Below are 12,059 nucleotides of genomic sequence, written 5' to 3'. Positions count from 1 at the left end.
TCCCGTCAAAATCGGTCCAGCAGTTCTTGAGATTTGCCAGAACAAACAGACAAATAGATAAAAATTGCTTTTTTGGTAACTACCTATATCCGCATTTAGTAAAAATCGGTTATCATCACTACATAGTATAAAACAAAGTCGCTTTCTCTGTCCCTATGTCCCTTTGTATGCTTAAATCTTTAAAACTACGCAACGGATTTTGATGTGTTTTTTTAATAGATAAAGTGATTCAAGAGGAAGGTTTTAGTACTATATAATTTATTAGGTTTTAGACAAAGCGGGCGAAGCCGCGGGCGGTAAGCTAGTTTCAATATTAAAAACAGACACTTCAACTTTATTATTGGTATTTGGTGTTATTGGTCTAATTAGTAAATAGATATATAGATGTTATCCAGCATTTAGGTAGATAACAGTTTTCGCCGTCTTGTCTTTGTCGATTGCTTGACCCAATATAGGGACTGTTAAACAGTTGAAACTACCAATGTCTATTGTAAAGTACCTACTCACTAACGAGCGAGAATTTTAACTTAGTGTCGAACTCATAAACTGAGTTCAGATTCGAAGTGAAATTAAAATAAAAGCTATTCTTGCTTGGATAGGGTAATTGTAAGACTAAAAACAATGAATTTAAATACATAGCTATAGTATAAAACAAAGTCGCTTTGTTAGTTCCTGAGATTAGCGCTTTCAATCAAACAAACAAAGTCATCAGTATTATTAATTTATTGTATATAGTCGTATAGAAGTTGGAAACTGATAAAATAGATATTTTGTACATGCGTAGATTAACTCATCACTCGAACTTTACTCGAACTATATTAGAAGTAGCCTTAGATCATTAAGGAAGTAGCAAATAGAAATTAAAGTCGATGCGCTACGAAAGAAGTCTCGTATGCGCGGCGCTGTGAGCAGATGCTGCAGCTGCTCGTTTTTTCATGATAAGTAGGTATGGATGTTTATTTATTTTACGCATGAGTACCGAAAAATTGAGAACAATAAGATTGCCATCAGTTATTTAGCACTTCTCTCTCGTTGGTAATGGTTGATGCGTGGTGTGCTTTGGTGTGACGTGTGAAGAGGCAATCTGAATTATTCTGACATGATAATATAGCCAACCTGTCAAAGGAGGATGGCCACATATGACCTGAATGCGAACATTAATCATCGGTGTATCAAAAAATAGTAATTTATGCGTGCTTTTACTAACGGGGTCTAACTTATTTTTTTCGGGCCGGGAAAATGTTATGTATTATTAATAAATAAACTCAAATTCATAACATTGTTTGAACGCATCCAAACGTCTTTCATTTTTACCTGTGTCATGCGTTTCGTTTTCACAGCGCAGCGGGAGTTAATTAGCGATTACGTTTAAAAAAATACTAGAATAATAATATATATTTCTTTGTTTTATTTCACCTATCATATTTAATAGCAAAAACAGTAAGAAAGATATAATTTATAGATTTAAAAAATATTTTTTGCCATAAATACATTTAATAATATACCTAAAATATGTAAAACGGAACGTATTTTTTACCGGCATAATAGACACAAGTCACAAAGGTTAGATGACACATGACATGACTGACGCGTAGCTGAAAAACATGATTTTGTTTATTATTTGTGTTGTATTGGCTTATATATCAATCAAATAAATAACATAGGCTACGTCGTCCACCCTTAGAATTTAGTTATCGCTGTAGGTATAACTCTAAACCATATTCATTATATACGTAGCCATAACCTCAAAAATGGCAAATTATGTAAAAATTCTAAGCTCCACCACTTTCAAATAATATATTTGCAATGTGGGATTGCTAAGGGTGGTTAGGCGAACCATTTAAGCCCTATATTAATCATGGTCGCGACATTTCATAGTCAGGTCTTGGTATGTATGGGCAGTGGCCGATGTCCTTTAGTTCCTATCTTTGCCGTGGCATATTTCTATAATCTATTTTCTACGTCAAATGTCAATTAATGTCAATGTCTAGTCCTAGAAAGATTTTTTACTGAAGTTTAAATTCGCAAATCAAAATAAACAATCTTATAAAATTATAATTAATTCGATTAATGGCATATCTTCATATTATGTAAAAAAAAGATAATGATCTGATTTTTGCTAACATCATTTTTCGAGGTCTATTTCCTTTTCTGACAGTGAAAATGGACTCTGAAAGCACTGTCCTGCCCAAAATGATTTCCGACAATATAATTGACCCTACCGGCTTCGATGTAACTATAAGTGCCCTCTTGGTTGGATTAGGGGCTGAGAAGTACTTATCTATTTTCAGGTAACATCTTTTAGAGTACATACTAAATATATCCTTATTTCTCACTTATAATAAATAAATTTGTTACAGGAAACATAATATTGGGCAATGTACCCTTATGGAATTAAACGACGAAGACTTAATTAAATTAGGAGTAGATGACAAAATTATAAGAGGAAAACTTTTAAGTGAAGTTAAGAACTTACCTATATACCAAGAAACAGTGCTCCAAACGTAAGAACAATATTTACTCTGATTATACCCTAAATTATGAACCCCGCATAAATTATAATTTATTTCAGATCTAATAATTCTTCACACTTGGGCCCAATAGAGATTATTGATATTTTAGAGGAGAGTTCTCAGCAGTTGTACCGAATATACCTGAGCATGATGGCCAACTCAATAGCACTCAAGAAATCTAAGAAAGTTACAGATTGTTTATTACACCAAGACAAATATGCTTCTGATGTATGCCTCACCACCCTTAGTCATATGACTAATATATTGAATTCAATGGATATAGCCTTGCATACAAAATTCAAGGTATAATATTTGTATGATCATAATATTAAAAAAATGCAATGATATGAATTATTATAACTGTTATAACTTGATACCAAAATAATGTATGGCAATTATTACATACAAGTGCCAAATAACATTAATTAATGTATTTAACTGTTTCAGGTGTTAACTTCAAAGTCAAACAGTAACAGAAAAAAGAAGATAGTTGTGGGAACAGTGGGCAGTGCTGTCGTTATAGTATTATCTGTGTTATTTGTCCGTTCATTGAAGCAAATCTAAGTTCCTAAAGACTTTTATATGTTTGTTAATAAACTGTTTTGCAAAGATTTTTAATAGTATTTGATATGGAAACATATTATTTATGTTAATTATTAAAACAATAAATACCTCAAAGTTCTTGAACATCTTGAATTGATTTGTTTTACTTCACATCTTTAAACACAAGCAAACTAAAAAAAATAACTAAAACTAGACAGAAAGATCAAAACATTTCTTCATAAATTTAAATTCAAAGGCAAATAATATGCATTTATTTTAAATTTTATAGGTATACTAGCGGCCCGTCCCAGCTTCGCTCGTGGTACATATGAAAAATAGATGTTGGCCGATTCGCAGACTTACCCGATATGCACAGAAAATTTCATGAGAATCGGTCCCCCCTTTTCGGAGGAGTATGCAGACTAACATTGTGACACGAGAATTTTATATATAAGATATTTTACAGGTGTATATTTTGTAATCCAATTGATTGATTATTTTAGATCCAATGAACTATGAGTCGGTGAATAATGAGTTTACACTTATACAATATTCATATATGTTTGCCTTTACTGTTACAGTAGATTAAAAAGTACAATTATACCACAGACTAATAATAATATACTACGTATACAAATTATACCTATATAGATAGATTTAAGTTAAATCCTTGTATATTTATTTTTTCAAGAAAACAAAGAACAGTTCACATATGTATCAAATAAAAATGCATCTTATAATTGCTCCCTTTTGTAAAAATTCGCTGAACTTCATAAATTTAAATTCAGGAGTATCATAAATATTATATTAAGCGTAGTATGAATAACTTAGCAAGCGATTTCCAAAAGTTAACAGTTTTGTTTGCATGATAAGTAAATCCGTACAGCGACCCAATTGTTTCGACCTCACCAATTAAAAGCGTAAGGTAAATGTTGAGCTGGCACAAAGCGGGCGGCGGGCATTGTTTGAGCATCAAGCGGGCGTGACGTCACGAGGCCGGGCGCTCCGGAAGCGGCCGGGAGGTGTTCGCCGGTAGCGGAGTCCTGTGTTCCCTGGACCGACGATATCGTTTATTGCAACCAAGCGCGCCAATTGAAGCGCGTGTCCGCTCCTCGCTCAGTCGAACAATGCTTGAGCCGTATCGCGAAATGTTTGTCAAATAATGTTTCCATTTTTTAAAGATATCTAACAGTTTTATAATATTTTTCCTGGAAAGTGTCAAAAATGCTGATTTTTTGTTTATTTACAATTACCTTGTTTCGTTGTGTTATTGCCCAGGATGTAATTACAGGTAAAATGATTTCTATTTTTTTTATATAATTGCAACTTATCCTAACAGAAAACATTAATTCTCCAGCTTAAAAGAATGACCTTACTGTAATATTTACGGTGCAAAATAATTTCTAAGAATTATTGTACTTTAAATTTGCATCGATTTCAGAAAGTACCTACCTACTCAATCACAACCAACGGTCACCGACAGTTTTGGTGATTCAGTTCAATAATTTCCTTTTAATCCCAAATTGTAAACCATATCAATTGAGTAAATATAAATTGATGACACCGGTGTATTATATTATAGCACCCCTGTTGAAAACAGTCGTGTTTAATTTTTTAAAGCTTTCCTTCTTATTCTATTAAGTATTTAAAACTTAAAAAAATTTTAGTCATCTATCCTGTTGGGCTCCAAACTTGCAATTATTTATCTAACTTTCCTGAACGTATTTTCTTTAAGTGGAAGCGGTGTTAGGGCAGAGCGCAGAGCTTCCATGTAATGTTACCGCCGATAAAGAAGACGACACACTTAACATATTGGCATGGTATAGGAACGGTTCTAGTACAGCTTTTTATAGGTAAATCATTTTTGTTTAAATTTTCTAGACAATGATCCGATATAATTAAATATTTCAGTATACAATTATAAATTGTCAATTCTTTAATTAAATTTGTATTCTAATCAAATGGCGCTATTAAATAATTTATTTCTCCTGTCTTCTCTCCGATGCAACTGTAACAAGGTCAATGTCACGAGTACGGCACACATTATAGAGGGTTACGACTTACAAATACTAATGATTAACTCCTTCCACAATGGAACTAGCTGTTGCGTGCATTGTAAAAAATAAAATTATATAAAGTTTAAACCTGTGGTTTAAACAAATAATAACAGCTGTCCCTTTATCCATTACCAAAAATGACATGATGATATATTTAGTGGACCTTAGTTTTTATAACTGCTTTTGAAGTACCTATAATAAGTAATAACGTTTTGCACCAGCAGTCGTGACCTTCGTGGGGGGTCCGGCAGCGTAATGTCACCCAGCAACAGATACCGATTACTAGATTCAGAAGAAGAAGGATTGGACAGCTTAGAAATTCTAACAGTGAGATCGTCAGATGTAGGCCTCTATCATTGCAACGCTGATTTCAAAAGCAGCCCCGCTCGTAAAACTTATGTACAATTGGCGGTTATTGGTAAGACTACTTTCATTTACAACTCACTTATGTTTATATAGCCGGCATAATTTTATATTCCGGTAACTCTTGTACCGTTCGCGTTGTTTAGTGTTCCCGTGGAAACAAGTAGGTTTGGGTACCTAGTACCCAGTTAACCGGATTTGGAAGGGCACACAAGATTAATTGCTTATTGTGGCGGACATAGGTATTATAAAATATAAAATGCATATAGCAATTCACTACAAATACCCAGACAAAAGAAAAACTTGATCTCGATTCAATTTGACCTGCTCTAGTATGTTGTACCTGAATTCACAGCTAACCAACAGATTCATAATATTGACTGATGATCCTGCAATTCTGATAAAAATACATAGTTATTTTATGGAAAATTTACAAATATTTACTTATCTAGTGAAATGGCAGAGCCGCGGTTTCGACTAATTGGTAGGCAAGTTTAATGAGGAAGCTGACGGTACCGGAACAATTCACTCCATTTATACTAACAATTATGCACGTAAATATTGTCATTAACATAAAAACGACCAAGGTGTTATTAAACTCGTATTTGTAAGTCCTATTTTTAAATGCCGGGCAGTAAAACTACTTAGTTAATGAAAAATATATCTTACTGTATTGGTGCATGGTAGATATCCCCGCACAGAGGAAAGTGATATAGGCCTATTTGTATTTTGTAACTTGAAAGAAAAGTAATGCACGATGACTTGAGGAAAAGCTGTGGTCTAATTAGAAAGACACTTGTCCTGAAAAAATCTAGTTCATGCAAAGCTGGTACTAATACTATGGAATGGTTAATATTATTATGATCGTAATGTTTGCACCATCAATTCATTACGGTTATTTTTTCGCTAAAAGAAAATTTATATGATACATTACTTTTTTATTTTACTGCATTTTAAAATTTATCCTGGATCTGTCTAAAAAAAATCACTTTCTAAACATCTAATTTCATAGAACCGCCGCAAAGATTATGGGTAATACATGAGAACGGAACTCGAGTAGCAACAGCCAATGCTGGCTCAAACACCAGTAGAAATATTGGGCCTTATTACGTTGGAGATACAATACACCTATTTTGTGTTGCGTTTGGAGGTAAATTTCGATCATATTTTTGCTTATAGATATTTATTTAAAGCTGACTAAAAACCACCTAAATTCATTTACAGGGAAGCCACAACCATCATTATCCTGGTGGTCTGAACAACGGTTGCTTAAGAATACAACCACTCCGCTATCAGAACAACGTGTCCGAGGCGACTTGAGGTTTGGTCCTTTGAGTCGAGAGCACCATGGCCGTGTGTTTACTTGTTTCGCTAAAAATAATGACAGGACATCTCCGCTTTGTATAGACATTTCAATTGAGATGTTTTGTAAGTATTTGATCCTGCTATATTTGATAAAATTATTAGATTTGTTATTCCTATTTTCTTTTTTTCAACAATTGCACAATACTAAAAACTGATGTTATTTCAAAATTAGGTATATTTATTCATGTCGACATTGAAACGTTAAAAATAGAGGTCTTTAATTATCTTCTGGGCATTCAGTTAATGTATTCTATTCCATAAAGATGCGAATATTTACAGTACCACCAGAGCTGGTGACCATTCGAGTAGGAAGTGAGAAAAGCGACTCAGTGTTCAGTGGGCGAGCTCACTCCGGGGATGTATTGACGTTACAGTGTCGTGTGCTCGGCGCCAGACCTTTACCAACCGTTATATGGAGGCTGGACGATTCGCAGCTATTGAACCTCGAACAGAATATAACGGTAACTATTACTGGTTCCATCTGGTACAGTTGCTACGAAAGCTCTTAATACTGTCTGTGTTCTGGTTGTTGGAAGAAATTGCTATTAGGAAATATTTTAATACCTTGTGCCTGAATCTGTCTTGCATTTAGGTAAATAAGTCACGACGAAATATAGTCTTCCCAACCTCTGCATGTAGATATATTATTGTGACCAAATAAATCTATATCACAGTGAATAGTTAATTTATCGCAAAACATTAACACCTTTCAAGTGATGCTATAACTTCTGGTACTAGGGTGCTCATAAAATTAATGTATGCTTTAGATGGAACCTTCACAACAGCTAATGGTAAATGAAATACAGTTGAGTATAACAGCTGAATATGACGAGTCTCGCATCACTTGCTGTGTGCCGGCTTACCGCAGAGACTCGGAGGAGTACGTGTGTGCTATTGGTCAACATTTAACCGTCGTATGTAAGTAGATACATGCGACACTATCTGAGATTGAGTTGAGTTTTAGGTCATGTCATTTAAAGGAGTTTGTAACCGATATTTCATGCAGTTAAACAAATAATATGAACTTTGTTATATAATTAAGAAATTGTGGATCTGCTTGAGCAGTTTTTTTAAACAAATATTATCTTTAATTAATTATTGAGCGCATATTCTACAAATAACATGTTCTAGTCGCCATTGTTTCCATTAAAGTTTTATTTTTCTCTAGATCCACCGACGTTGCATATAGCAGTGGCTGATACTTTGGAAAATAATACGTTATCAGTCATAAAAGGTTCTAACGTTTCCATGAACTGTAGCTTTGAAGCTAATCCGTCTGTTTTTCAATTAATTTGGTTTCATGAGGTATGATGACAAGTTATTATTTATTCATAAATCGCCAAGTCAAAAATAATTTGAAATTCAATAAGCTATAATTTATAAATGGGCACATAGATGCTGCGAAATAAACTACCTAGTAGTTTAATAAGATAATACGAATATTTTTAGGAATCCATATTAAGCCATACCACAGACGAAACAATGGTATCTTTACACCCAAGTCTTGAGTTAACGGCGGTTTCCGAGTCTGATGCCGGTGAATACGTATGCGCTGCTACCAACGACGAAGGGTCCTCTTATAGCGAGCCTATTATCATTGATGTCGTGTGTAAGTAATTAATTTCTAGTATTAAATTTTGTAATGATATCATAGAGACATTATTAAAAATTGCAATTAATTAATAAAATATCGTACGTACCATAAGCACGAGTTTAAATTAATATAGTAAGAACCCGATTATGGTGCTTAAATTATTTGTTACGTAAAATACAAATAAAACGCTTTTTCTTATTTAAATATCAAAATGTAACCTCACCCTTTATCAGACCCGCCGTACTGCGAGGACGAAAGCGTGGTGGAGTATGGCGTGGTAGCCGAAGACACTATCAACATAACTTGTAAGGTGAAGGCGAATCCTGAACCTTCCTCCTACCGCTGGCTCCTCGTCAGCGAGATGGAGGGCACCAAGCTGCACTCCAACCAGTCCTATACTGTGGAAACAGAAGGCGATACTCTGGTCTATCAGAGACCGAACTGCACTACAAGTTAGTAACCATTTTATGTTCCCAATTAATGGTAGTGTCAACTTTTAACCTCTCGTAATCGTGAGTTCTTGTAACTAGTTTATTTATAAATACAGGTTACGAGTAGCGAATCGTTCAAAGTAATTAAACATTTGATGAGATTAAGGTGTAACCTCATAAACTTTGAAATATGGCTTTAATATAAAGTTTATAAACTTTAAAATTGTAATATCTTATACTTATTAGTAGCCAAATCGATGGGAATTTAACTTTATATTTTAATAATTATACGAATGGCCTTCTATCTGCGGTTACTATTTTAACATTATTTTTAAAAGCATATTTGCGTCCACTGAATTCAAACATTTTTGAGAGACTCATCCCTATCAGAGAATTTAGTTGGATAATATACTGAGCTTTAATTTTTAGCTTTAATATACTGCTGGGGATTGAATTCAGTGAAGAATAGTGATTTGCCGCAAACTAAGTGCACATTCATGGTAACAGATGAGACAATCCCACAGCCGCCGAGCAATTGCGTCGCTGTGAAGAATTTACAAAGAGACATAACTGTCACATGTGAGCCAGGACATGATGGAGGTCTGCCACAGGTATGTTTTTGAAGTGAAATTTCTTTAGGCGTGTTGAGAGTAAAATTTCAAAGTCGCGTCATGGAAATACCATCACGTTATGGTATAAGGCGCCACTTTTTGTCTCTTTGAAATTTGAATCTTGCCAAAGAAGTTTCACTTCTGACACATGTGCTCGGCACACACGCTCCTATTTATGTGTTTATACGTTCATGTTGATATTACTTATTTTTATTTTAATACAAACATGACCATATAAAAAGGCAGAATATTTCGCAGGGAAATTAAAAAAAAACAGTTATTCATTTCAACAGCTTAGCTGCTGAAGTTGCAAGCTCTAGTGTTAATTAGCTTACAATGTTTTGAATTTGAGTTGAGTACACCCATGCGTCTGTGACCTATATTCCTTGATGCTTTTAATTATTTCTAGAAATTTATGTTCACGGTGAAATCATTGGATTCTGAAGAGCAAATCCTTTCTATTATAAATCAAGAGCCGACGTTTATGATTCAAGAACCTAAAGAAGACTATAAATTTGTACTCGTAGCTATTAACGATAAAGGTGAAAGCAAAGTCATGGAAATCTTAAAAGACGATATTGTTGATGATAGTATTGGTGAGTTAAAACTAATTAGATCATTAAGTCTATAGAATTAAGAAATAAGCGAGAAAAAAATGTAACGGTAGTCAAATTACGCTTTGTCGCTCGGCAGAAAATTGTATACATTTTTTAGTCGTAAGTCGTAAGTAAATAGGACCCAAACATATTTGCATAATGAATATTAAATTTAGGGCAAATGATTCATCGAATAATTATTTTATAGAATTGTAATAAGTTATTGTTTTATTTACATTTATCGAATCCAGATGCGAGCAACACGATAAGCGCAGTGACGAACATAACGACGCTCGCACTGGCGCTGTGCGGCGGCGTGGCTCTGCTCGCGCTGGCCGCGTGCGGGCTGGTGCTGTGCGCGCACGAGCGCAGTGAGCGGGCTGACCTGCCACGCGACAGGCGAGACCCGCCTTTATGTGCTTATAACACTGATGGTAAGAATTAGTAGTAATACCTCGGAATACGATAAGCGCAGTATCAAATATAACAATTTAACTTATTTTCATTTATTATATTTATAATTACTATTATTAACACAAAAGCGACGCTTTGCCATTTTTGGCTAGAAACATTACCCTAACAAATTAGTTGTGAAACTGTTTTAGTACACTTACCCCGGTATCCTTAATAACTTGATTAAAATATCGAATGAAACTAATTGCTTCTTCCAGAATCCAATTGTGAAACCTACAATGACAGTGAAGACGGGAGCGACTGTAACCTTAGACGTACTGAGTCCTTTCGAAGAGCCATGGGCAAATACACACCAAAGAACTATGACGTTAGAAGGACCAGTTCGTTCCACTCAGCGAGATATCTGCACGATATTGCAGATCATGAACCAAAACGCGTTGATTCCAGACATACTGGTTGTAGAGTCCATTCGCTACAAAATATTAGCAGGAAAAAGGAGATGGATGTTCTCTGTGACCATCTCGTTATGCATCTTCCACCCGAAACAAACTATAATGTGCCTAAACCGGTAAGATTTTGTTAATCAAACAGTACCTAAAGATGGCATTTAATTACTGAAAATTAATAATTAACGTCCATTTTTTAGATGAACACATTCTACACAATGCCGCGGAAGACGAGAAACAGATTACAAAAAGAGATTAGCGACGAAACGTCTGAAATAACGCAAGCTTCAGATGGTTTCTCACTGCCACCGCCACCAGACGAGTTTGGAACTTATCGAGCTGCTTCCAGAATAAAGGACATACCAATAAAATCTACCCCCACATATACAACGATCATACGGCAAAATTCGGGGAAGAACTTAAATAAATATGCTAATACCATATCGCCTATGAATACTGTAGGATTGCCTAGTATTAGTGGACACCAACCTAGCCTTTATACTTACCCGGACGATGATCATCAGGTAACCAAAAATCCTTTTGATGATGAACACTAATTGATGATATGTTATTTAATAATTGATTTTTTTGTTCGCATCCGCTTACCAGATGGATTTGTATGCCGGTAACAATACATATATTTAAACAAATCTTAACGCCAAATTGTATTATAATTAGGTTAGGAGTGTTAGTCAGTATAATAATTTAATGAAAGGAAAATAATAATGAAAGATAAAATATGAACTGGATAATGTTGGAAGCGTTATTGATCCTAGTCGTGATATGATACTGAATGTTTTTTAATGGCACTTATTATTATGTAATCAGAAAATATACATAATATAAATAAATATAATAATATACTTACATGATATAGAAATTGTGTAAAGTACAAATGGATAATTATAGAAAGTAGTCAGGCAGTGATACTGTCTGCAAGATTTTATAGTTGGAAAATTATGTGGCTCATAAACTTATTCATAATTCGCTTTTTTTGTTTATATATTCTTATTAGACACCATAATTATTAGTCGTACATACAATACCTATTAGCTTAGTTCAGAGAGTGGTAAATGATTCATGATTGTGTTTTCTATTTAAATGTAAATTTATAAAAAAGTGATTA

General features: G+C 34.2%; 2 protein-coding genes and 1 long non-coding RNA gene across 3 annotated transcripts in view; 2 read left to right on the top strand and 1 right to left on the bottom strand.

The window, feature by feature from the left end:
• LOC149485858 (uncharacterized) overlaps nt 1–12,059 on the bottom strand; it is a 94,301-nt gene that overhangs the window by 7,299 nt on the left and 74,943 nt on the right. The gene's annotated exons all lie outside the window — the stretch shown is intronic.
• Nucleotides 1,974–3,122, top strand: LOC149485866 (uncharacterized). The gene is made up of 4 exons (XM_089699188.1): nt 1,974–2,291; nt 2,361–2,504; nt 2,573–2,816; nt 2,961–3,122. Exons 1-4 carry the CDS (start codon nt 2,164–2,166, stop codon nt 3,075–3,077), a joined length of 633 nt encoding a protein of 210 aa, XP_089555314.1. The 5' UTR covers nt 1,974–2,163; the 3' UTR covers nt 3,078–3,122.
• Nucleotides 4,194–12,049, top strand: LOC149485865 (neural cell adhesion molecule 2-like). Its single transcript, XM_089699190.1, has 15 exons — nt 4,194–4,347; nt 4,792–4,909; nt 5,338–5,531; nt 6,489–6,626; nt 6,701–6,904; nt 7,121–7,302; nt 7,609–7,759; nt 8,010–8,146; nt 8,291–8,450; nt 8,669–8,887; nt 9,296–9,477; nt 9,887–10,073; nt 10,325–10,507; nt 10,745–11,055; nt 11,134–12,049. The coding sequence occupies exons 1-15, from the start codon at nt 4,281–4,283 to the stop codon at nt 11,488–11,490; spliced, it is 2,790 nt and encodes a 929-aa protein (XP_089555316.1). The 5' UTR covers nt 4,194–4,280; the 3' UTR covers nt 11,491–12,049.

Source organism: Colias philodice, chromosome 9, assembly GCF_061535455.1.
Source record: "Colias philodice isolate Cphi_HAF_F1 chromosome 9, ilColPhil1 Martin Lab GWU primary, whole genome shotgun sequence".
In the NCBI taxonomy this organism is placed as follows: Eukaryota; Metazoa; Arthropoda; class Insecta; order Lepidoptera; family Pieridae; genus Colias; species Colias philodice.
This window is presented reverse-complemented; position numbering and strand designations above follow the sequence as displayed.